Source organism: Spea bombifrons, chromosome 3, assembly GCF_027358695.1.
Source record: "Spea bombifrons isolate aSpeBom1 chromosome 3, aSpeBom1.2.pri, whole genome shotgun sequence".
Lineage (NCBI taxonomy): Eukaryota > Metazoa > Chordata > Amphibia > Anura > Pelobatidae > Spea > Spea bombifrons.
In genome coordinates this window covers 101,048,814-101,075,052 of record NC_071089.1, presented here as the reverse complement: position 1 = coordinate 101,075,052, position 26,239 = coordinate 101,048,814, and the positions used below count along the sequence as shown (strand labels likewise).

Here is a 26,239-nt window from a genome sequence, read left to right as displayed (position 1 = left end):
AAACAAATTCAACATCCCATCTTACTTTTGTTTGTTTTTTATAAACTCCTAAAAGAGTTCATTTAATTGCACAACATGTACGTCCACTCAACACACATTAGACGGCATCTCTTTTACTTGTGACCCTCCTACAGAGAAATGAAAGTGTTCCTCAGTGACGCGTACATACACTGTATAGAGTGAAGTGAAGCAGGTGAGAAAGAGAGGTTAAGTGCTTAAGGGAAATTGAGGTACGCAAAGAGCATGACTTCATCATACATAAACAAAATATGTATGACATTAAGAAGAAAGCTGCACGTGTAAGGGACTGGCTTTAAATGCCGAGGAGTTCTCAGAATGTATTCCCCTGTTACTCTGTAGGGTGCTCTTCCTCAACATCGCTTATTAGAAACCTGAAGACCTAAAATTCAGTCCCCAAATGCTATTTAAGGTGTACAGCCTTTTTTTTGTCTAATGTCATAATGCAGACCCTAAATGTTATTCGAAATGTACAGAATGTTACTTTTCAGTCTAATATTAGTAGTCACACCAACCTCCCTGATATTAGATTCTCGTCAGAGGCTTACATGTCATTTAATAAAGTTGTTTCTATGCTGAGTTACATAGACGTAATAAGAAACTGGCCATCGTGTTTGAATATTTGTTCTACCTTGTCTAACACAGCACAATGGTGAAAACACAAACACAAAAAACAATACTTGTCCTTTCACTGTTCCTATCATCTCCATAAAGACGCAAATGATCAGTGACCCGGCAATGCTCCGTCTACTCTACCAAGTGCCGAGGACAGGTGAGGACATCAGGAAGAAACAGATTAGACTTTTGTACAGCAGAGTGAGAGTGCAGTGATATGAGATTCCCTAAAAGTGATCTTCAGCGAGAGCACAAGCAAGTGAAACTTCTGCTGAACATAGGAGGAGTGCAGATATTGTGTGCAGCTTTGGGGTGAGTTAAGGGAGTTAAGTGTTGATGAGAGAGGGGGAGAGAATCCCATTAAATTCTCATTTGGGCTGTTCTGCGTCGAGACAGTTTGGACCTGTGAGAAGAGCAGAAAAAGAAAGAAAGAAAGAAAGAAAGAAGGTCATATATTTGTTCTCCTTCACTCAAACTAAACAGGATATTGTCTTATAAATGCCTCAATGTTACACTTTAAGGTTGTAGGAGTGTGGCATTACTCTTTAAATTAGTCTCTCTAAAAGTGGCATACTAACATGTCTTAGTTACTGAGTAACAGAGGGAAATATCAGGATTTTACCAGTGACTAAATAAGAAAAAATGAAAATCCAAATCCGTGACTCTAACGGTCACATTTTTTGCCAGTATCTGAACAGGGTTATCTTCCCAAATAGCCGTAAAACACAAAGATCTCTCTTTAATATCTTTTTTTTCCTTGCTGTGGGTCGCTTCTAATGTCTCACCGGATGGAGCCAGCCAGCAAAGGATTAAAGGCATAGAGCCAGTCGTGCATGTCCTTGTCATTGCCGGCCTGCAGCAGAATGCCCCGGTGCTGAGTGCACACCGCAAATGTGTTGGGAGTCTGTAGGGGAAGAAAGCAAAGTGTTATGTGTGAATTCTAAGCACAGGGCCCATTACATAGGGACAGATTGCTGCGATGGCCCTTCATAATAGACAGATAAGGTGGCCAGTGAGTAAAAATATTCATACACATCTGCATTACGCAGCAGCAAAATGATATCAAAAACATATTATTATCATTTGAGAACCATCTTGGCTTATTTGCTCAGGGTGTATAGGGGGAATTAATATGTGTCACAACTATAACAATTAGAGCTGTCGATTAGCTAGCGGAATGGAAACGTACTATGAATTTTGTCTTATTTAGGGGATAAAAAAGCATCGTTGTTATTGAAATATATTTAAATGACTTACACAAGCACTGCAATACAAATTTAACAAGTGCTCACCTTCAACATGGCCTGCTGATCTTCACTGTACTCCACTTGGGCTTGAGAGAGGTTTAGGATGGCCCTCTCCACTGGATCCCTATCGTTGTTGTAGATGTAGACATATGGGCGACGGACCACCACATACCGCTTCACCCAGCCACCGGTGTGCGGCTCCAAGAAGTGAAGGTAGCCCTTCTTAGAGACAATGGGGCTGTTGGAGGAAAGCAGAAAACGGTGTCTGTGTTGTGGATTCTCTGCCTATTTTTCAGTCTAATTTTCCCTGTAAATGTTGTCTGATAACTGATTCAGGTGCAGGTTTCTTCTTAATGCTTCCTCAGCCACACACATTGCTTTCAAAGTCACACGGTTTCAGTAAAGCCGCATCCTCTAGTCACTTTATAAAACAAAAGTGCCCGTCTTTGGCTATATGAAATGTATAGTTATATCCTGCCCTCCTCATATATTCTTTGTTGTTTTTTTTCTTACCTGACCCGGATCTCTTGGATGTCAGGAACAAACAAACTGAAAGGACTCTTCGCTCCTGTGCTGGGGGACTTCTGTGGCTCTCCTGCAGGGCTCAGAGTTTCCCGATCAGGGCTGAATCCACGAGAAAGGGGCTGAGGGCTAAAGTGGAAAAATAAGACGTTCCTAAGTCTTGCCCTCTTGCTGCTGAGCATTACGCGTGTTATACAAACATAGCTCCATTGATATTGATACATATGCTCCCCATGGGCCTGGGTTCAGTGCCGGAGAGGTGCATATGGCCAAACACATCTCCTGCACGGAAAATAGCTGGGGGGCACCTGGGGTGGCAAATACATATGGTGGGATTCTGCAGAACACTATGAAAAGTTAAACCAACCATGCAGCTCTCATATGCATTAGAGTACATATAATTGCTGAAATGTCTCAGTATCCTATATTAATGTAGCCCCCATTGTGTAACGCTATATATCTCATATAGACACATTTCCAATACAACCTTATACAGAGGAGCATTATATCTCTTATTCCTTTATATAGTAAAACACTTACTATGTCCTGACCATAATATATCCTATATGGAGCCCATTATTTAGTTCTGACCATTCTGTGGCTACTTATAATACATGTTACATAGAAACACTTACTTAGTTCATGTATGTGCATGTAATATAGAAAAATATTATATTCAGTCCTATAGACATCAATCCCACACACAATAAGCATGCTGCGCTATATATAACTGAACTCTCGGATCCAATCTTACTGTAATTTAAATAGACACAGTGAGTGCTACCCATTCCTAACTACATTTTACATACAGCCCATATACTTGTTAACACACTTTTCCGTATAAAGACAATACTCACATCAATTTGGGAGCAAAACTTACTTAGACTCAGGACTGCAGTATCGGCCTTCAACCAGGGAGGGGCAGGTGGTGGATGGGGTAAGAGTGGATGCACCGAGGGCAGGCAGCGAGGGGTCGCGCAGAAGTGTGACTGACATCTCAGACAGCTGCATATACACATTATAGATGAACACATGGAACATAGTGTATGGAAACACAATTGGAAGAAGAGACTATGTTTCATGAGGATTAAAGGGGAACCCCATGAAAACTGTATTACCATGATTACATTAAAATCAGTTTTCAACAATAATGTGTTTTCTTCTTTTTATTAAAACAGTTCTAGTCTGTAGAAAGCTGTATATTAGCCATTTGTATGTTCTTGCTCTGGTACCTGAGCCTGATCTACTAGACCAATATCCTGGTATTTTATATTTTTGCTGTTAGTCATGAGAGTCAGGAGCAGAAATCACTACGTGTTACAAATATCTAACTTGATTATGAAATGTTCCTAAGATTTGGCAACCGAAATATTGAGAAATATTTAGACGTGATGCAATGGCGAAAATCGATAGGATAATTTGTTAAAAACACAGACTTCTGTTGGTGTTATTTAAAGGTATATAGAGTAACATATCTTGTCAACTAGAAGTATACCCCCTTTTAACTTCACAGAGGCCGTGTAAGGTCTTCAGAGGCAAATGAGATCAGTGATCCTTATATAGCCTGGGCATATGTTATATTATCTATTTATGACACAACCTTTTAAAGAACACATACAAGAAGCATAGCTGAATTCGTCCCTCTCTCTATCTTGATGTTAAATGGCAACTCACCTTGCTCTCGCTGGCACTCACACACACATGGCTGTATGTGTATTCTCTGTTGAAGGTGTGAGTGAGCAGGCGTAGACACTGCGAGATAAGGAGGAGAGATACATGTATATAACACCAGCGGCCAACAGTATTTCCACAGACTTTACTTAGACTAATTATTATTAATCAGTACAGGCCAAATAAAAACTATACAGACACAAACACAGAGTTGTATTAATCTGATTTTCTCTTCTGAATGAAAGAAAAAAATATATCAATACACTAAAATGTAATACATTTGTTTTGCCACGTGGAGTGTCCAGCCCTAGACCCTACATTTGCAAATTGAATCAATCACTCCAGACATCATCTATATGCAGAAATTCTAATAGGAAATGATCACTAAACAAAAACTTACTTTGTGTAAAGATCCCTAGTTACACATGACAGACCAGGGAAACAAAGTAGGAATGTTTTTTTCCAATCATCAGTATTATTCGAACCCACATCCATGCCAAAGAAGCAAAAAGTAATCAGGTCTATTAACTAAACAATGGGTCTGTGTGTGTGTGAAAGAGAGAACGTGTGTGTATTTGACTGTATGTATGTAAAATAAAAGTAATATATATATGGATGAGGATCCCTTATTATTCTGTAGTTATTGTATTGTAAATCTGGCAGATTTTCGCAGGGCCATACATTTAGAAGTAAGTTTGTTAATTATTAAAGCGGATCTAAGCCTACATTTTATTGTTGTGTACACTACTTTTTTCCTAAACAGTGGTGCATCATTCAGGATGAAAGCATTGGGTGACGGTATTTTCAACCTTTCTGCTATGTCCTTGTTCCAACCATGATTTCCCTCTTTCTTATTTAGTGTGCCCACACAAATTATATGGTGTTTTTTTCAGGTCATGTAGGGCTTTCCTTTCAAACCATCTTCATCTATATAATCCATTATTAATATGAAAACATTTTAACCTCTTATAAATTGTACACAGCTGGTGCAAATGAGAAATAAAACTCAAATATATTCATATACCTGACCTGAGTTTTTATACTCATATGTCTAGGATTTTCATTTATTTTGGCAATAAAATCCTAATATTTTCAACTTTGGTTTAACTCTGACTTCAAAAGCACCAACGGAGCTCAAAACTGCTACATGAAACTATGTGTCTAAAAAAGTAGACAACCAAAGGTATTGCACTATTGTCATTTTTACGTGTTTTTTATGTCATTTCTACATTCCCGAGTACAGTGATGCTCCACATGCATAGGTTTGGAATTTCTTCATGGAGAGCTATGAACCAAAATTATTATTTTTTTAAATTGTAGCAAGGGGCAGTATTTCTTTATAGGGTTTTCATTTTTTAGGTGAGGGGTACGATGTAGTGTTTTTATTTTTTCTCATTTGTGTATTTTATTTCTTACTTAAAACTTTATATTTATTTGGTTATATTTTTCCCACTGCTTTCTAGAAGAGGGCAGTGCATCATTGCTAGAGATCCCATATGGGGTCTTCTTAGACCCCGTGGATCTCTTTTGAAATAGGGGAAACTCTTGTGATGCCATCAAAACATTAGAGGGGTTTCCCTCTGGTGGTAAACTTCACAGTGCTCATAGAGAACCGCACACTTACTTTTTTAGATGTTTACCTTTTTAAAGGGAGAAACTTGTGCTTCTTGCACTACTGCTGTAGTCTGCCGTGACACCCGGTCACAGAGCGTGCAGTGATCTCCCTGTGCAGATCTGCTCTCCTGATCACACTAAGGCAGGGAAACCTCGGGAGAGTGAGAAGTTTGGACATGCGAATCCCTGCTCATTTTAAGACTTCTCACGTTAAATCAATGAGCTTGGGGCCATGAATTTTGACCCACATTACAAGTGAGGAGACCAGGCTGATCCCTGCTGATGTTTAAAGTGACAAAACGTACTAGCAGTTGAGTAGTAGTACTGCTTTGTCATGAAGGGGTTACGTTTATTTGGGCAGCGCCCTGTTCACCTTTAGTTCCTGTTAGTCCAAACTGTTATGTGATGTTCTACTTGCTATATCCCATTTATCCATTTGCAGGGCTGTGAAATAGGATGGTGGTGTATAAATCAAACAATGATAATGCTGATGATGATGAATATATTCCTCCCTTGTTATGTTACTGCTTTCCTGAAAGCTGATTGGTTATTGTATCATTTGCCGGGTTAGAGTAAGAAGAACAGAAGCTAATTAATATGATGGCTTGGCATTGTTGGCCTGGTTTGAAATTACATCTGTACAGTATTTTGTTTTCCCTATGAAGTTAATGTATGAGTAATGTTTGGAAGGTTTAGCACATAGCTGCATCATTTTAGATAGAAGTGAAGAAAATGATTTCTAAAAAGTGAATATTCTTTATCATTGCCACACATTTCACATACTCGTTCTTGTGTAAGATTACATACTATACAAATGACATGGTCCCAGTTATGTACCTTTGCAGCTAATTCTTTCTGTCTTTCACTTGCAGTTTCCAGAGGATTCTCTTCTACTTGAGGCGAACCTTCTTCTGTGAGCTGCACCAGCTGACAAGTGGGACTGAGGGGCATTATCTCTTCACTTGGGGAAGGAGTGAGAGGATCTGAGGATCCTCGCAGAATAGCTTCTAGTTTCTCTCGCAGAAGCAGATAATGGCGTGTTCTCTCCACCTGTACAAACAGACATGTGATACATTTGAACAGGTTACAAAGTAAAGGTCTTTGACTCCATTATTCTAATAGACTCACAGTTGTTCTTGTGATCAATCTACAATGCATCCATGAGCATGTTCTAAGGCATGCTCATGGATGCTCTGCTGTAGATTCTCCGAGATTAAAAAAAAAAGTATGGAGTATATGTATAATAACTATAAGAGTGGGCTAGGTTATGTTACTGCTGATTTGTGACCTGCTTGAAATCAACAATCTTTTTTCTTTTCAAGGAAATCTAATAACTTAGAAAGGGATTGAACATGTTGAAGACCATCAAGTCAAATGGCAAAAGTAAAATGAGACATTCATGGCCGGATCTATGAAAAATGACATAAGTGACCTTGATTTTGAGTGATTTTGAATTGTGGTTTGACGCAATGCCCTAATGCACCAGAATGTACTAGATTACTGATGCAAAACACAGTTCAAGGCTAACTGGGGAGACAACCCTTTGTGATACACGATGATACGCCATTGCTGTGCCAAAGACTTACTTACAAGACTTGAGTTCCAAAAGAGTGTCTCTAATTGTGCAAACTGTAATGTACAAGCATTATTCTTTTTTTTTCACTAAACAAGCCCACAAATGTAAACTAAAATAAACATAAATAGCATAATTCAAAATACCTCCTGGAGCAAGCTGAGCTTCTCCAACTCCCATTGATGATCAAGGATCAAGCTGTCACTGCGCGGCCTCCACCCTGCAAGATTTTCTTCACCCCGCACATATGCCACAGAGGTATCCAGCACGCGCCTACGTCTCCTCTGCATTCCTGTAGTGGCAAGTTAGATTTCAAGGTCAGAGCCATGGAGAATAGGTGTGTTTGTGGGTCTGATTTTTATTTTACTTTAGTTAAGCCCCCACAGTGGGGTAAATAGAAAGCTACTTGTTTGAGGTTACTGCATTGTAGCTGTATTTATATGAAATCAAATATCTGAGATAGACATATTGGTTTAACGAAGGTCCACAAATCTAAATATGTAGTCACAATATATCAAGGAAGTGACATTGTCGGGCTGGTGTACACGTATATAAAACTCACCTGGACTGCTAGCTTCAGCAACTCGGCAAAGACTGAGCTCATACACCCCTGTCACACGGTTCCTGTAACAGAGCAGAACATCAATAGTTAAAAGAATCTTCTACATCTTATGCAACTTGTCCTTCTCATCTTTCACCAAATATTTATAACATATACAGCGAAAAGCAAATGGGTTGTGCGATCAATACACCTAAAGTGCATATAATAAATAAATGGCACCTATATATTTAAAGTTGCTTCAAGTAAAACATGAAAATGCAAAATATACATATATATATATATATATAAAACAGTGCAATTTATATATAGTGCTATTAAATATTGTAAATATGTAATGAGAAATGTATCTGCTAGTAGATGATATTTAGGAGATTTTTCACTAAAGCAGGATTTTACATGAAACTCGCAGTTTGAACTCCATGTTCACTCACTGTGTACTATGACAGGCCAACCCCAGTTGGGGATCCTGCGGTAAAGGTGAAAGAAAATAAAAGAAAGAAAGCTGCTGGTGAGGTGAAGTAAGTGGGTGAGAGAGGGTGAGGGAGGAAGTAAGAGGTTAAAGGGAGAGAGTAAGTATGTATTGTATAAATATGTGTGTGCATGAGTGAGAGGCAGTGTATGCTAGCATGAATGTGTATGTATAAATGTTTGTGTGCTAGCACGAATGTGTGTGTGAGTGAGCATGAATGTTTATGTGTACGTGTGCGTTAGCATGAATGAGTATTTGTTAATGTGTATGTTTGAGAGTGTGTATGTAAAATTGTGTGCCAGTGTATATGTGAGCTACTGGGAGGGAGTCATGCACAAGGGGCCATTTGTCTTTACCTGCCCCCTGGGGCAGAAGGTGCTAGCCCTCCCCTGCTTCCCAATAACCTTTAATAATTTAGTAGAAACTTTGTAAAGTTTTAGTAACGCACCCCTCAGAGGCTCGCAAGCTGCCAGTTCCAAACAAGTTTCGGATAGAGCGACAGGCAGGGAGCTTGGCATCCCGAGAGTAGAACACCATGCAGAAGTCTTTGGTGATCACAGCTGGCTGTGTACAGTTCTCCATCTGCGGAAGAATGGGAAACTTTCAGTGAAACAGTACACCATAACATAATTAATAAATACAGATGGGGATGAATTGCAAGAGAATTGTAGGAGAATTTAAAAACTGAGGCAAAAATAGCTGAGTTGGGAAAATCTCGACTATTTTGGCCTCAATTTTGCAATTCTCTTGCATGTACGTACTCAAGAAGAGAATAGACCCTACAGTGTTTTATTTTTCTCACAACTAAAAATCTTTATTTACTTTTTATTATTTTTGTATTTGCTTTTTAATCTAATACTTGTGCTTATTGAGAAAAAAAATGTGTGTGTGTTGGGGGGGCACTAAAAGCTACAAACCTTAGCTCGCTATTTCTGCTACTGATCTGTATGTAAGTTGGTTTTCATTATATACCCCATATATAATTATATACACATTTTGTTTATGGTCTACTAGTAAACCTACGCAGATATGGGGATCTTTCCCCAACTGGTGCCATTTTGCTGACAATGAACAGTTTTTCATGACTGAAAAATAGTTTTTGTTATTGAAGTCCCAAATCCTACACCTCATCCAAGTTTGATCCAACTAGGACAAAGGTAGACAGAACTTTAACAAGTGGACACCCAACAATTTAAGTAGGAAAAGTTACTTATTCGGATGGATGTAGAAATGCGTACCGTGTATTGCAACGCATATCCTTTTAAATATATCTAAGATGTAAGAGTTTTGAAGATGTCTCCCTGATTAGTGTTTGGAGAGCAATATTAGGAATTGTATTTTACTATACAGTGTATTGGCAATAACAAGAATTGTGTCTTGTTATTAAAAAAAATGCTTTTGTGATACTTACTGACAAAAACTATAGAAAGATCAGTATTTAAAACCACTTTTATTAAGAAGTGTTACCTCCACATAAGCAGACAGGGTCATGTAGATCTTCTCTCTGTATGGAGTGACGCGGTTGAGCAGAAGAGAATTGTGCATAGAACTGTCCCAGGCAACTTCAAAGTGATAGAACGTCCTGCCGCAAAGATACATATAATGAATGCAAGCCATACCCACATATACAGACACGCACCGGATGTACATACATATAAGAGGCACGCAGTGTGCTATACTGACACAAAGTACAAGAAATATACCTATGAAACATAAACATATATAATAAAACAGCAGTCCACACCATTTGAGTGACCTCTGAAGATGATCAGGGACATGCCAACCTATAATAAGCTAATGACAACCAGAATCGTTCTATCGGTTGCTACGGTGATAACACTACCACTTTTACAGTTTTTACATAACCTCAAATATGTAGTATAATACAGCCAGGTCATTTTTATTATGCAAGTACAACAAAACTATTGTGTGCAATGTTTTATTTTTGAAAAGGGACTGCTGCTTTAAATATATGAATACCCATTTCTACACAAAACGCCCTCAATCTAAAACACCAAACCATTTCAAAAGAACAAGGGAAGCACATGACAAATGGGAATTTGAAAAGAAGTGTATAGAAGCAGAGGTGAGAAGGGAAACAGATTGTGTGTTAGGGATGAGAAGGACACACAATTTAAAAAGCAGTAAGGATATGAAGATGTGATGACAGTAGGACAAAGGGGTACTTTGAATACGGAAAGGAAAATGAATGAGGTCAATGCAAGTATGAGCAGCGGGGGAAGGGGGCATCTCGGCTTAGGGGGCCCTGTTATCTAGAACAGAGGATTTCATCGCAAAAAGATACATGGAGTAAGCACATGGGTTGGCTCAGATGCTAAAATTAAAAGAACTAAACCGAGAGGCAGACCATGTGGGAAAAAATATAAAACAAGGAATAACATGAGAATGGCGGAGATCGCATGCATTTTACGGAGGAGTTTTGAAAAATAACCCGCAGGGTGGGTGATTAGAGATACATTTCAATCTACAGACAGATAGTAAAAGAGGAAAAGGAAGAATAAGACGGGGGGGGGGTGAAGGACAGTATATCAGAAGTGAGTACCTGGTGCCCCTCCCGGAATGGCTGCTGAAGGTTGGAGCCCCAAATATACATAGTGAGAGAATGCAAGTGCCAAGGGGCAACAAAAGGACAAGTGGAGTGACAACCCAAGAACCAAGCAAGAAATCATAAAGAAGGAGTCAAAACGAGCCGCGGAGAGGGAACAACCGAGACTACCTCTTATCTTATTTCCACTGTCATCAGCTGTAAACACAACTGATAAAGATAAGCAACCTATCCAAGCCTGTACGTTTAAATAAAAGGTGACTGACGCTTCATACTATGTTATGGGCAGGTTCAGAATTTGAAAGTTTTAAACTACATAAAAGGTTCATATTGAAGGCTCAAAATGAAATAAAGAAAATAAAGCAAAACCAAAAATAGTTTTTTTATCCAAAGATCTGTGGATATTCCTCAATATAACATAACAGTTTGAAAATATGGTGAAAAAATAGCATACTAACTTAAAATATCATAATTAAAATGTCTGCAGGCAAAATTGTCCATAAAATACAACATACCCCAATTGATTATTATTATTATGTTTTATACATATAATGTGTGATTATTTTAGCAGTGGGTAAATGTATCAGAAATAACAAAGTAAAGCAAATTTAACTAAAGATATTTCAATCTAACCAAAACCCAAACTCAGAAACAACTAATTGCGTCCAATTTCAATTCAACCAGGAATAATGATTCCTCCACCAGCCAGTATAATATCATAATAACAGAACCTCTAGCTGTACCTTGGGTATATTCTTTCTCCGGGAAACATGCATTATTAGGATCAGGTAATAAGAACAGGGCTGGGACAGGGTAGTTATCACTTCTGGGCAAATAAGGAACAGACAGGTTAAGGCAAGGATGTGATGCGGGAGACAAGGTGGTAGGGTTGATGGATTGGATTCTGGTAAATGAAAAGGGTAGCAAGCAGTGTGATGACTTATGAAATGCAATCAAGGAAAGAGATAGACAGAAGACCAGGGACAGTAGAGGACTGTAAGAGGCAAAGAAAGGAAGCTTTAATAACTGGGCAATGAATCGTAAAATAAAATACCTAGGTGTGTCAGAATCAAGAAACTGCCTGAAACACAAATAATACGAGATGTTAGTGCAGGCACAAAGAGGGAACGGAAAATTTCAGGCCCCCAATGTCTCAATACACATTCACTCAGGGACATACATGTTATCCATAGGGCAGGTCTCATTAGATATGGTTCCACTAATATCTGTTGTGTGACAGTGAGGGAATGGGGGGTCTGATAAAGTGGACAGTCTAATGGGAAGGAACCTTGTGAGAGGCAACAACTAGAGATACTGGGGATGGATTCATTTCTTTGAGGAGGTTAGACCATATGTTTGAACAGAAGTGGAAAGTGACACAATGGACAAAATAAAAGTGCAGGACATGGAATGAGTTGCAAATAAAAACAGGGGCTTACCGGGGTTAAAAAGGTTGTCTGCTATAACAGACTAAAAGGGTGTACTATGAAGTAATATGAGTAGGGTTTAAATTGCCGGGAATGATTGGTGGATGGATTTGTGGAATAACGTGACATGGATAGGTTTTGGAAAACAGGTGAGGAGGACCAAGAGTGGATGAGAAGGATGTGACTGAGGTGAGAAGGGCTGGCCTGGTAAGGAGGACTATAATGGGGTAAGTGCAAGGGCGGCTGCACATGTTTCTTTGATGCTCTTACATGCTTTGTGATGAGGCCAAATGCAAAGGAAAAACGGGTGCGCAGCAGGATAAGATAGGCTCATCCATGGATTACACATTCCCAGCTATCTTTATGACAGATTCTCTAGAAGGCTTCCCTGGTGGCTACCGCAACTACATTCCAGCTCCCCTAATCTAATATCTGGGGACATCAAGCTTTTTTTGATAGTACCTATCAAAGAACTCACCGGTCACCACCTTCTGGGGGGCGATACCCAGCAGACAAGATGTTCAGGGACAAGATGTTGGGGTCAATTAGTGACTCATCGGCCTCTGGGGTGTTTCGGATCCTTCCTAAAATTGCAGAAAGTAATTGCTTTTTCTAAAGATTCAAATTCCCATAAAGAATTTTTAAGTGTGCACATGATAAAAAAAGTCAGCTTTGTGTATGGTGTTTTTGGGTACAAGTAAGAATTTTTCTAGAACACATTTTCTCTGTCACATCTATTTAAGTCTGCTTAACAGAAATGCACAAAGTAAAAGAAATAGAGATTAAAACAAGTACATTTTATATTAGTACATATTTCAAAGCGACATTTCTGCTTATCTTCATATTCCATTCAATTTGTGTTCATTCTACAGCGGTATGAATTATAAATAGGTAGACCATTATGAGCTTGAAAGTTGATCCATCTACACCGCTCTATGACCCATATTCTTATTTCAAAGTTTTCTTTTTCTTCTTTCATTCCTTCCTTTTACTTGTGAAACAAATCCCAAATTAGAGGTGAAAGAATATACTCACCCACTACTAGTTCCTTTACTTCCAGCCACTTCAACTCAGCGCCAGCTTCATGAACCAATGTCACAGATATACGTCTTTGGATACCCTGTAGGGTGAACATCGGGGGTCAGAAGGATTCTGTGACTCATGTGCCAAAACCCCCCCAAAACTTGAGGCATAGCTACCTGATGCAGAAGGAATGTCCCATGACATGGCAAGCCAACTCCATGGTCCACGGCTACAGGAATATAGCTGTAAGAAAGATATAAAAGTCAAGGGCCAAGAACAAGTGCTTCACATTACATGCATTTTTATATTATATCACATATCAGAGTATGTCACATCAGACATCTTCAAACATGTATACAAAATGTTTTAGGTTCTGCGTTCGTTCTGCTAAACTACTTAAAATGTGCACAAATGTATTTTGTCTGATGTACATTTCTAAAAAATATTTTGCAGTTAAATATATTAACCAAGCAAGACATTTACTACAAAGACCTGGGGACTGGTTATGCAGGAATCTGTTCTCCATTCGGGAGCACGCACCAAAAGTACCCATCGACTATTGAATTTGTGTTTCTTCTCAAGTAGAATCAATTATGTCTTTAAAATACTGACAAGCATAATACCTGTGCAATCAACTATATTATTTGTATGCTCGATGCTCGTTGTTTTAATTTCTTTTTGAGTTACTTTAAAACTTCAATGAAAAACAATGGATGTGTACGTGAACTAGCTGGGTACAGCTGAACAAATAACTAGTTATTACAGAAATCTGAATGAGGCTAAAGAAACTTACTCGCCGTTTGCTTCGAGCTCACAGATTTGGAAGAACGCCATCAGGTCGTATTTGCAGTGGCACTGCCCAGTGCTTGGGACACGCTGTCTGGTCAACTTTGTGGCAGGGACTGAAAGAAAGACAAAGTTACATAGGGAATATATAGGGAAATACTGAAACCTGGAGTAAGGCAGCCCACGTTCCACAAGAACCAGTACTGGTCAGAAGAATGAAATAAAGATTATGAATAGGAAAGGTACAACTGTACCTACACCTCATTTTTAGGAGTTATGAATATATCCACTAAATCATACTGTGTGTGCTGCTGATAAACCCAGGGCTATCCATGTTTGGCCACAAATCCAAATGATAGGACTTTACTTCCAGAAAGTTTGACATTTTTGAGAATTCTTATTAACTTAACATTAAATTATGTCTTTTATTATTCATAACTCCTGATGAGTAGAATGGAAGATGTAACTGTCCATCACCAAGATAGTGCATATACATAGTTGAAGGAATGACAAAAGGAGCCTAAAGAGTGGACATGTCACCATTTGGCAACTTAAACAGTCACGGCAGAGAAAAAGTCTATAGAGTCTACTAAAAAGGAGTGTTCTATCAAACCTGATACCAAGGGTAAGAAGACTAAATACTGCAGAGGCTTTGGTCATGTAATATGACCAAGGAATATTTAATTTGTCTGCCACTAACACTCCTAGCAGGACCTTAATATAGAGACAGATGGCTTAAATATAAATATAGAAGGCAGACAAGAACCACTTGGCTTATCTACCAATATTTTGTCTGTTTTAAGGCTATAAAATTTACTTGAGTAGTCTACTCTAAAATAACTTCAAACTAACCAGCGGCTCCCAAACAGAAGCAGGTACACAACTTCACATATCTGCAGACAAATGCCAAAAAAAGAAGGGTGATGTGCACTAAGTATCACGTTCAGGTAGGAATTTATATAGTGGTCATTCCTAATCCGGAATGAACGTTCTATAATTACAGAAAATGTGAATACATAGTGTGAGCCTGCTACAAGCTCAGTGCAACTGACCACTTATCAAAGCCTCCTACAGCAAAACGAAGCACAAAGGGTAACTGGTACCTAAAAGGGAAAATTTACAAAACACCTATAAAATGTTAATGGGGAAATAAGAAAGTGCTAACACATTTCTTTTTTAGTTGAACCACGACAGGTTCAGTTTTCCAGAAGTGGTTCTAGGTCAGTTTTGCCGTCATAAGACTTCCATAAATTAACCTGACAAGAAGATGAAAATCATTGATAGGCAATAAAAGGGCACCCAGCGTGGAGATAATTCAGTACAACAGCATGCAGAAGGTCCAGCTTTGTCAGATAGAGGTGAAGACTTCACTGCACACAGCTAGAAGATCAGAGGATAAGGAAACCTCTGGAGGCAACCGTCACGCACCATGCCTTTGAGCTTTTACCACAGCCCCAGCCATCCTCAGCAGAGGGCGCTCAAGATCTGCACCCTTTACATTGCTAAAAACCCAGCTGTCTATGTGAGCCCCTCCAGCAGACAGTGTTGGAACCAATGAACTGAGCATACGAAAAGTAGGGTGAAGGGCCGGGGGAACAAATGGGCTGTGCAAGCCTAAGAAGAGCAACAAATGAACAATCAGAATACACAGACAATACATTTGCGACAAGAGGGATTACAGTGAAAATCAATTAAAACAAACAGAAACGCTGCTATTGATTTATATGAAAAAGGTAAAGTAATAACAGAATATTTAAAGTATTTCCAGGAGAGTTTTTCATAGTAAGTAACAAAAAGTAAAACAAGGCCTTTTTTATGTGAATATTTCAGTTAGACAGCTCAATCTCTTTTGTGGGGGTAGATTTCCACTACATTGTGAAGTATATCATGAGAAGTGTGTGCCTGTTGGTTCTGGTTTTAGATCACAGCATTGTAAGTAGGATGCAGATTTTACCTGGTTTGGACAGCGGCATAACCCGGGGAAGGAGGCGTCTCGAGGCGCGCAAGGGGCTGTAAAATACCAAATGCATTTATTCACAATGACATGCAAAAGACCATACAAAAGAAACATGCACAAATGTGTATAATCACATCATATGTCACACTGTACTAACATTGAAAATAAGCAACACAGTTCAGGGCAACAGCTTGCAAGAAGGAACTTCTCCATATGTACTATTATTGTGTATCCAACATTCTCTTATTACTTTGTCGTGTTAGAAACCCTATCCCTAATCCCATCTGCTGCGATATGATTACCTGTTTACTGTTGCGGTTGACCAAACTAAAATTATATTTTGTGCTGTGTCACCATTACTTCCTTTGCAAAGGATTCCTAACAGTACTATTCACGAGCCTGTATTTCTATAACCCAGCTAGAACAGAAGAGCGTATGTCCACCTTACTTTGACATTCAAATACTAAATATTCCCTCTATTTGCCTCACATACATAACTATGAAAAAAATCTCATTTCAACAACAGAACAAGAAATCTCTGTGTATATTACCTGAGCACATCCTTGCATAACGGTGGGAATGGATGCTGCTGATAATGTCCAAAAACCTCAAACACAATGGGCTGAGTCTTCACATATTCCACAAAAGACTGCGTGACTTCCACTGCGATCTACAATAAGCGCCACCAACGTATTTAATACATTTCACAACAAGGAGAGTGGTGGATGTTTTGGAGGAGGGCTACAGTAACATCGATAAAAACGGGATTATGGGGACAGAAGTGACATTTTGAAGAGTCAAGATTAACAGATAAAAGACATATTTCATTTGTGCAGGTCCATGCTGTCATGTGATGGACTACCTGGTATGTCCCGTGTATGCATTGTACACTGCTATAGAATATGATGGTTGGCTGGGACCGTGAGGTTGCAGAACCCACCTTAATCCATCCATATTGTGAAATGTTGGCATGACTGTGCTGTGTTGTGAAAGGTAACTCACATTTTGGACATGGTAGAATCCTAGGGGTGGTCCACGGCCTGTGTTTTTCAATGGTTCGGTAGAAAACGCCTCATCGTGACGATGGATGAAACTGGTTTGGAGAGAGAAGCAGGATGTCAAGCGTTATCAAACATTTCAGTACAGACAATGTAGTTGACTCCATCCCCAAACTGACAGCAGCAAACACTCAATAACGTTTTGTGTGAGGGGCCTGCAAAATCTCAGCACTTTAACTAAAAGGTACAGATCGCTGGACTCCTAATACAAGATACATATAAGAGAGGATGGATTCAACTACCCACCCAAAATCTAAGCTGCTCCCATTTAAAGGTCTAATATGCAGTCAGCAGTGCAATACAAGAACTGTTTTACATGTATTTATGAAGTATAACATAAAATATAATATAAATATATGAAATGTAAATATAAAATCTCACATTTATTCGTGAGGGTTTTTGTCTGGCATACTGATTTATCTCAGCTAGAAGGCAGCAGGTATATTGATTTAACTTCTCTAGATGACACCATTACAAACGTCTACATTTCTGACTGAATGTGGTTACTTCTCTGCAGATGCTGATGGTCAGTACTCACTTGAACTGGCAGAATATGTCAGCGTACTCAGGAGGGATGCTGGACGCCTGCAGCACGGTCACCCTGAACGTGAAGATACTGCCCAGTTTCAGTGGGTGACCTGCTCCATCACACAAATCAAGTGGAGTCTTCACCGGGCTGTCCATGAGGGTGGAATGCATAGATGCTGATTGAAGAATCACAATAGAAACTGCTGTCAGTAAGTTTCGGGTCCTTACAGAGACAATACAATTCATCGCAGCCACTTTGCTAACCACTTGACCCCATTTCCTTATCAATTTGATTCCTAGTAGCTTCCCACTTTATTATTTCTTCTCAGCCTGTGGTCCAGGTACCCTTGAGGGCGCTTCTGGCAGGGCCTGGGCACTAGGTGTTTAATTACTGTTAAAAAGCTGACTGCATTTTGTAGGGACATTAGAGACTTAAAGACAGATACTTAAAGGAATCCTTGGTTTAAAAAAATAACGTGAAGAAACACTGGTTTATATAACACATGGTTTAACCGAGATCCAATACAAATAGTGGATTTAAAATGAAGCAATAATTAAGGAATTGGACATTATTAACCCTTAAATATGCTGGTATGTAATACACTGTACCACATCCGAAGTAAATTTAATTCGTACAAACATCCAGAAACCATGGAGTTGGTTACCCGATATACCCAATATCAGAAGAAAAAAAATCAACATAGGAAATATAGTCACAACAGACAAAAACATCATCGTGTTTCAAGTGAAAACAAGCATGCTGAGGATATTTTAAACTAGTGTTTTTACTATTCATAAACAAACACTCTTATTACATATTTACTAAAGCAGGGGTTTGCAGAATTGTATCTCCCTGACTTCATAATCCACTATGAAGGGCCAACTTGTAGTGAGCTTCTCCTGCATGAAGAACTGAACTGGCCCTGCATCATGCATAGTTGAATTGGTGAGCTGACTTAAGAAATCTCTTCACTATTAATTAATTATACAGAGTAAGCTCAGTCCTTTCTGCAGAAGTAGCTCACTGGAGTTGGCGCCAAGAAGTCTGTAAACTAATTTGTACAACCGGCTCCGTTACCTGCAAACTCCAACTTTAGTGAATAAGCCACATTTCCCATTCATTAGCTGGAATGTAAAGAGGTTGGTGAGTCACTCACATAGTCCACCCGGGTATTCACCTGCACAGGTGTTATTGTTGACCTCATCAGCGGAGGGGCCGCTGTCCGGATTTTGCCCCTGTCCTCCCTCTACAATGCGAAGCTCCTCCTGTGAGGTGCCCGAGCGGGTCATTCCTTGGCAGGATTCAGCCTGGAACTGTTATTCCATGTGGGGGAACAATATACAAAAGAAAATTGTAGAGATGCAGAGATGCTAAGGGTGTCAAAACTCCACAAGAGGAATACCATGAGTTATTCCACATGGATAGCCAACCTAAAACCCGACTAACATTTATACGTATGACGCACAACTTTTTATGGCGTCTGTCCACTTTTTAGCTTGATGGCCCGTTGTAGAAAATGTATACATTGGTGCAACCACACCAGCAATTTGCTGAATAAAAAGTATATGATATGACCAAAAGCATGCCGGCATGCTGGAAAGCCTTCCCAGAAGAGTGGGGGCTATCATAGCCCCAAAGGGAAGGCCAACTCCATATTAATGCCCATGGTTCTGGAATATCCAACAAGTCCACATCGATGTGATGGTCAGGTGTCCACATACGTTTGGTCATACAATGAAGTTCGAAAACACCCACCCATATTTCTAATGTTTTCTTTCATTGGTCATTAAAAGGTATCTATGGCGATAGCCTAATGAATAATGCATTTTAAAATAATTAGAGTATTTTAATCTGCATTCTTCAAAAAAAGTGTTAAAGAACAAATAACTTACCTTATGCAGGAGCTGCAGCTAATCAGTGGCAATGAAATCAGTGAGGGGGCTTTCTATGCATTTACCCGAGGTGGGCTGGTATGCATATCTTATGGAGGAAGGGGGCAAATGCATATGGGGGAATATGTTCCTTACCTTCTGGAAGTGTTGGTCATCAAAGGAGATTTTGGCTGTTCCAGACTGGCGAACCCCAGACCCATAATCAGGTGCTTCCTCGTCAGCTAAGAAAAGACACTGTTATTCAATCACTACCCACTAACGTCACACATAAATGCAGACCGTAACGGCACAGGCTTAACATCTGAGCTACATTAAGCAATGCAAGAAAGAAATAAACCAAATTTTAACCAGTGATGTGGATAAACAATAAATCAATAAATAATATCCACGTGCATTACCAGTGCATACATTATATTATTGTCCATAGTTGATCTAACAATGGCCATACACATAAGTACGCAGTAACGCAGGCATCATATCATAAAATACAAGGTTATCTCATGTCCACTCATCTTCAAAGAGTAGCAAACTTGTTTACAAAGCAAAATACTGGAACAGGATAAAAGTCTAATTTTCCTAGCACAGAGGGGGCAGCTTCTCCTAAAGGCAAGTATAGTCTTTATTTCTTTTCTTGGAGCTACGGAATGCAAATTAAAGTACTGAAGTATTTTAAAATTCATTCTTCAGTGGTGGGGCTGTATGGGACACAACAGTGTCCCTTTAATACTGAATAAGATGCAAATAATAAACATATATAACTTAAGTGGGGGATTTTGGAGCACTAGTAAGACATTACAATTGAATTAACCATTTAAACATCCAGGACAATCATGTTTACAGTGGGTTGTATGTGTGATAAGCTTCCCAGGCTATGGAAACTTGACATTACCTGATATGGCTTGGACAGCAACTCTGAGAAATCCTTTCACCTCTCCCTTCTCACTGACGATTGCGACTCGGTGAACCAACGGCACAGAGTACAGCAAGTTACTCAGGTACACAAAGGCCCTGCGGAGGGGGAGACAGGTTACAGGGGGAGAGAAAGAAAGACAGATGTAGGAAAGAAAACAGGTGAAACGTGTGGATGAAACAAAATATTGGAGAAGGTGGGGAAAAAGAAAATAGAATATCGAGAGAAGAATTATAAGAGGGAGAGGGAACACGGGTTTCAATGAATAATCGTGGGATGGATTTGAAAGTTAAGGGCAGAATCAGAGAAGAGAAGAGTTGGTGAGAGAGAAGGATGAAACGGGGTAAGGAGAAACAAGAGAAAAGTGGTCAAGACAAACAGCAATTAACTTGTTGGAGGGGTACAGCTCACACCACAACAAGAGCTGCTAAGCCAAAAAAACAACATACTGGGGGTGGGCAGCCAGGGGCAGCTGAGGGGTTGATTTGAACAGCAGGAAAATGGGTGATTGGAGGGGATGGATGGAGGGGATGGATGGATTACGATGGATGAAGCGTTAAGGTAGAGTGAGAGGGAGAGTTGGAAGCAGTGAGGAGGGGCCGGTTAGACCCCCGTGTTCTGTGTGGGGAAGAGGCCAGCAGCAGAGCAAAACGGTGTATGGGTGTGCCGGCCAAAACCTGAAACAAACCAAATGAAAATAGAGCAAGGCAGAGAGAAACAGAGAGATACGAGAAGAAGCCAGCTCTTTCGTTCTACTGCATGGTGTACAGAGAGGGAGGCTCCACGTGTACCACCAGAAAATGCAGCCGTTATTTTCATTCTGCTGAACTGTACAGTTCATAGGAAACACCGGTTAAATCTAGGTGTGCTAATTAAATACCGCTAAAGGTTAGCACATTAATATTGTGGGCACAAGAGCTAACATTATTCCATATGGAAACCTTTGTTTATTTCATGTTAAAAGCTAGTGTCTCCGGATAACTGCAGTTTTAAGGGGACATGGTCTTCATTGGTGTGAAAGGAAACTACTCATTCTTCAGCAGGCTTCTGTACTTTGATCAGAAAATTCATCTGGAGAGTAAGTAATTATATTCCGAGAATAATTAAAATTCTATTTTTTGTGTTTTTTGTTCCGTATGAGCTATATGGCGTGTTCCAGGAAAAATTATTGCATCATATTATTTGATATTGGTACACAATATATTGGTTTTACTCCAGGCTGAATAAACAAGGACCTCTTTTTTTCTGATTCCTGACGCTGGAGGCCCGCGCTAAATTATCATTTGTATTACAGAGGTATACTGACAACCACCCAACAGCGATAAACTAACCACCCAACGCCACAATCAAATGGTGGATACTGTGAGTCTCCGATCTAATTCAACTTCACCGAAGTCAAGCTCATCCTCAAATCTATTAGAGTTGGCCTTAGTTGAAATGGTTGAATATGGCGGGTCTATTTCTTTAAATGGAGGTCAAGTAAACCCCACAGAGCTGAATTACATTTGTAACATTTCTGTGGATAAATGAGTTGTAATGCGTTCACTTGTTCAACATGAATTTACTATAGGTTTACTTTAGTGAATAGACAAGTCACTGAATTTAAGTCAACCCAGTTGACCATCATATCAACAATGTTTGAATTTCAGTGTCACTCAAAAAAAAAAGAATTTACACATTAACACAAATGCAGGGTTGGATTGAGCTTGTATTTTATTTTTGTGAATGGACTTTAACACTTCTGCTCTGGAAGGCAAATGTTAACTCATGCAGATATATAATCTAAAATATTTTTTTATAGCTGATCATTAATAAAATTAAGTGGGTTAACTAAGAAAGGAAGGCCTTCATTGTAAATATATATATATATATATATATATATTGTGACAGTGTGAACCCCAGGGAGATGCTTAGTGTCGCATTTGGGTACAGGTGCTATCCAGATCGGAAATATGGGTCCCTGGGGTGGAGCAATTGGAGAGCAGGGTGGGCCAATGCTCCATTCCCCATTCTGTGGAAACTCCATGCCGGGTTTTCCAGGAGGCAAGAAGTCTGCAGGATCCGGTCCGGGATTTCTATGAGGCCGGCATCAGGCACAGGTGCTGGACATTAAAAACCCCTGGAGCCTGATACTCAGGGAGACTGTTGGGGGAAGAGGAAGTTTCCCTGAGCTCCCAGGGCAAGGAGAGGCCCTGAACAAGATCATCCCTGAGCCAAGTGAGGCAATACCTGCCTGGACTCTTTTGTGTGCTGTCTGGGGGAGGTTTTCCAGAGCCTGGCGTAGCTGGGTCTGGTTGGGAGGTTGAGATAGTGGGTGATTAGGCTGGTCAGTGTGGACCAGCATAGTTCAGTTAGACAGGGCTCCAATTGGGAGCTAGGTTTTCGTTTTATGATTTGGTTTTGGGGTTTGAGCGATTAAAAATAAAGCGCTATTTTGTTCAAAGCTGCTGTTCCTGACTCTGATTGCCCTAGAGGACTGTGCTTAGGACCCCTAAAACGTGACATGTGTGGCCCTCATGCTACAGGGTTTGTCACAATATATATATATATACATTTCTGGCCATCCTATAATTCAGATGTGTAAATACGGCTACAGCGCACACTAGTAATGCTAATATAATTCCAGGGACACACATTCTCCTGAAAGAGCTGGTTGCTTCCCAGCATGCTCTGGGCAGACCTGACGAACCTTCCCACTACACTGAACAGAGGGGAGCGGTCGTGAAACGGGTCGGATCTGACAGCGCAGCAGGGATTCTCCCGGGATCCGTCATCCTCTTCCTCCTCATACTCCAAACCCTCCTCCTCTTCAAGTTGTGAGGCCGGCTCTGGGCCCTCGGAGCCGGGGCTCGAGAGGGTAGGGGAGGGGGTTATTTCGGCCATGCTCTCACTCATGCATGTGGTGAATAGGGGAGAGCTGAGATCAGAAAGGGGGAGGTGGGTAGTTAGTACAAGACAGAACTGGTTAATCCACACCAGGGCCCGGAAAACCCATAGGATTCAGGGAATGGGAAGAAGAATCGTTAAAAGAAATGTGAGGAAAACACAAAGGATTTGAAAAATTGAGAGGTTTGAATGGAAAAATACAAAGTGAGGAACATAAATAGAAAAGTCAAACAATGGGAGAAGAACTACAAAAGAGTAAACAAAGACAATGTTCTTGTGCGGTCTGTATCCCCTACAGACAGGGTTCTCCAAGCTAGAAGATCTAAATACTCAAGAGTGTTAACCCTCTCCAAAAGTAGGGTAACCATGCAGTGGACCAGGAGTATAGTCAATGGCAGTGAATGGAGATATTTTCTGGCATTGTTATTGAATATTAACCTAGAACCAGTGAAAAGTCACGGACTCTTTGACCACCAAAATTACCGCAGAACCACAAGTGCTTGTAGACCATGGGGAGAAACATACTAGACAAACACAAACTAGAACCTCGTGCTATCTGTGCTCTTTTTCTCATGAAACCTTTCAATTTAGAGTTGATGAACAGAGGGATTTACAAAGCTGTACCTCAATGCTCAGCGCATTTGACAAAAAAGAACCCAACTAGTAGGTGATTAAGCCTAAGTAATAACTGGATTTAAAGTCCAAGATCTGTGCTTGCTATCTTTGACATACTTTGAGTACCAGCTTCAAGGCTCAGCATTAAAATTGAGCGTCTAGGTTTTTGGCTGGTTTAGGCTAATGTCCCAAGAAACTGGTCTTACCTGCCCACCAGGCGGAACCAAGGAAAGCGGTCGTAGAAAGGATCTCCTCCAGTCACCACATTGTCACAGTCTTCCGTCAGACCAGACGGAAGCTCAGCAGCTCGGTCATACATCTCCCGCATCATATCCAGGCGCTGTCTGCACGCAGGTTGGGGAGAGATGACAATAAGCTGCAGAATAACTTATCAGAATTGGATCATGGCTGTAAGAGGAGTACAAGGAGGACCACAAGGCTTAACACTCCAATGGCTGCAGGAAAGCTCAGCTAGGCAGACAGCCCATGGGCAATGAAACCGGTGTGCAAACTTTTATTGACCTGGGTTACGCTGATACAGCATTAATCGATAGTTTAAAAACACCCTCAGTAATAAAGAAGAGCGTGTGAGACTCTTAAATATTCCAGAATGGCCAACAGGGACACCTTGAATATTACTGAAAACAAATTTGAGAAGACAAGCAATACTCAGGTGGGGCAAAGTATGACCCCCTCAGGACTGAGCTAATACTCTTCTGTGCTCACCTCAGTTTTTCCAAGGTCCAATAATGGGTTGCACCATTTTTTTGATCTTGAACTTCAACAGCCACGATCGTCCTTGGGAAGGGTCGTTTTTCACGTTCAGAGTGAGCATCAGGAGGAAGCAGGTCAGGAGGGAGAGGTGAGTACAGAGTATCTGTCAGCAGAACAAACTGGAACTGCACCTGAGAATATAAGAATCACGAGTGAGGCAGATTCATAGATATGTTTGTGACCAAATGGGATATTGTTAGGTGGTACGAGAAAATAAATCTAAGCATGATGAATATATAGTGATCACAACTCTAATGTCAACTCAACTGAGATGGAGATTAGTGCCACCACACAATAACCAAGTGATAACACCAGCCCTCTCCCTTACTGGAGAATCTGCCTCCATGAAACTAAAATGCTAGGCAGTAGACATGTGCAAGTGGGCCAAAAACCATTCAGACAAATTCTTCAGATACATTTTTGGCCCATTCGGTTTTGAGCAGTGAATTTAATTCCCTGCCTATTTGGTTCAGCAAAAAAATTGGGGGTATTTTTAATTCGATGCAAACATTCACTTTCATTCACTCACACTGTCACTCTCTCACACTCTTCCGTATTTTCTTCCTCGTCTTTCTTCTATCGTCTCCCTTCTCCGTTCTATCTTCTATCCTTAATCTGGTTATTTATCTCCACGGACATAACCCAGCAACTTCCACCAAAATAGTGGTGCTGCAGTGAACTGAGGGCAATACCGTGGCGCTTGCAGTGACTTTTCCATCACAAGCGCCGCCATATTGCCCTCAGTTGGCGCGTCCTTCCCAATCCCCCAGACTGGAGGATTGGGAAGGACGTCACTGCAGCGCCGCCAGAAGATACCAGATTAAGGATTGAAGATAGAATGGAGAAGAGAAATAGAAGGGAGAACATAGAATAAAGAACATGAAGAAGATGTGGAAGTGGAAATGGTCCGCAGAAGGGGTCAACAGAGAAGGTAGGGAAGCATTCGGAGAGAGAGAGAGTGAAAGCGAATTTAAGTGTGAGAGAGAGAGTGAGTGAATGTGGACCCACAAAATTCGGACAAAAATTCAGAGCCTTTTGAGTCTTTTCCAGGGCTTCGTAAGAATCGCTGAATTTACTGAAATTCTGTAAATTTGCAATTGGTATGAATCCAAATGCACACATCTACTGGTCAGTATAGGAGCAGAGTCTTCAGTGTAGGACATGAGCAGCACAAATACAATAATCTGTCAAACTACCCTATATTCCTCCAAGTTCTATATTACACTGAAGTCTACAAACCTAAATAAGATAGGAGGGTAAAGAGAACATCAGATGCATGTTTTACCAGTGACAGAACAGTTGAAAGGAGATTTTTGTATGAATTTTGTGCATGGGTGATGTGTAAATGCTTTTGTATGGGTCCCTGGGGGTGAGCATTTGGACAGCAGGGCAGGCCAATGCTCCAACTCCAGTTCTGCAACAAGTTGGATGTCCAGGCCTTTAGCCTCAATTTCATAATTCGACTTCAAAGGACAAATGTATGAAGGGACTAGGAACACAGCAATGCATCCCTACTGTCCTCCTT

At 40.3% G+C, this 26,239-nt stretch overlaps 1 protein-coding gene across 6 annotated transcripts in view; it reads right to left on the bottom strand.

The window, feature by feature from the left end:
• Positions 1–341: 341 nt before the first annotated feature.
• KIF1A (kinesin family member 1A) overlaps positions 342–26,239 on the bottom strand; it is a 61,821-nt gene continuing 35,923 nt past the window's right edge. Inside the window, exons 24-49 of one of the 6 annotated variants that reach the window (XM_053458878.1) lie at positions 24,667–24,845; positions 24,147–24,284; positions 23,129–23,356; positions 20,419–20,537; positions 19,665–19,750; positions 18,794–18,950; positions 17,647–17,812; positions 17,053–17,143; positions 16,602–16,720; positions 16,048–16,103; positions 14,101–14,209; positions 13,484–13,550; positions 13,320–13,404; positions 12,763–12,868; positions 11,912–11,938; positions 9,759–9,873; positions 8,740–8,873; positions 7,823–7,884; positions 7,407–7,552; positions 6,525–6,737; positions 4,077–4,154; positions 3,283–3,407; positions 2,394–2,531; positions 1,926–2,118; positions 1,419–1,537; positions 342–1,036 (exon numbers count right to left, since the gene is read on the bottom strand). In XM_053458878.1, coding sequence (XP_053314853.1) covers positions 994–1,036; positions 1,419–1,537; positions 1,926–2,118; positions 2,394–2,531; positions 3,283–3,407; positions 4,077–4,154; positions 6,525–6,737; positions 7,407–7,552; positions 7,823–7,884; positions 8,740–8,873; positions 9,759–9,873; positions 11,912–11,938; positions 12,763–12,868; positions 13,320–13,404; positions 13,484–13,550; positions 14,101–14,209; positions 16,048–16,103; positions 16,602–16,720; positions 17,053–17,143; positions 17,647–17,812; positions 18,794–18,950; positions 19,665–19,750; positions 20,419–20,537; positions 23,129–23,356; positions 24,147–24,284; positions 24,667–24,845 — 3,099 coding nt within the window. In that variant the 3' untranslated portion in view covers positions 342–993. Of the gene's footprint in view, positions 1,037–1,418; positions 1,538–1,925; positions 2,119–2,393; positions 2,532–3,282; positions 3,408–4,076; positions 4,155–6,524; positions 6,738–7,406; positions 7,553–7,822; positions 7,885–8,739; positions 8,874–9,758; positions 9,874–10,854; positions 10,879–11,911; positions 11,939–12,762; positions 12,869–13,319; positions 13,405–13,483; positions 13,551–14,100; positions 14,210–16,047; positions 16,104–16,601; positions 16,721–17,052; positions 17,144–17,646; positions 17,813–18,793; positions 18,951–19,664; positions 19,751–20,418; positions 20,538–23,128; positions 23,357–24,146; positions 24,285–24,666; positions 24,846–26,239 lie in introns of all 6 variants that reach the window. The other 5 variants (XM_053458872.1, XM_053458874.1, XM_053458875.1 and 2 more) reach the window with 5 other exon arrangements.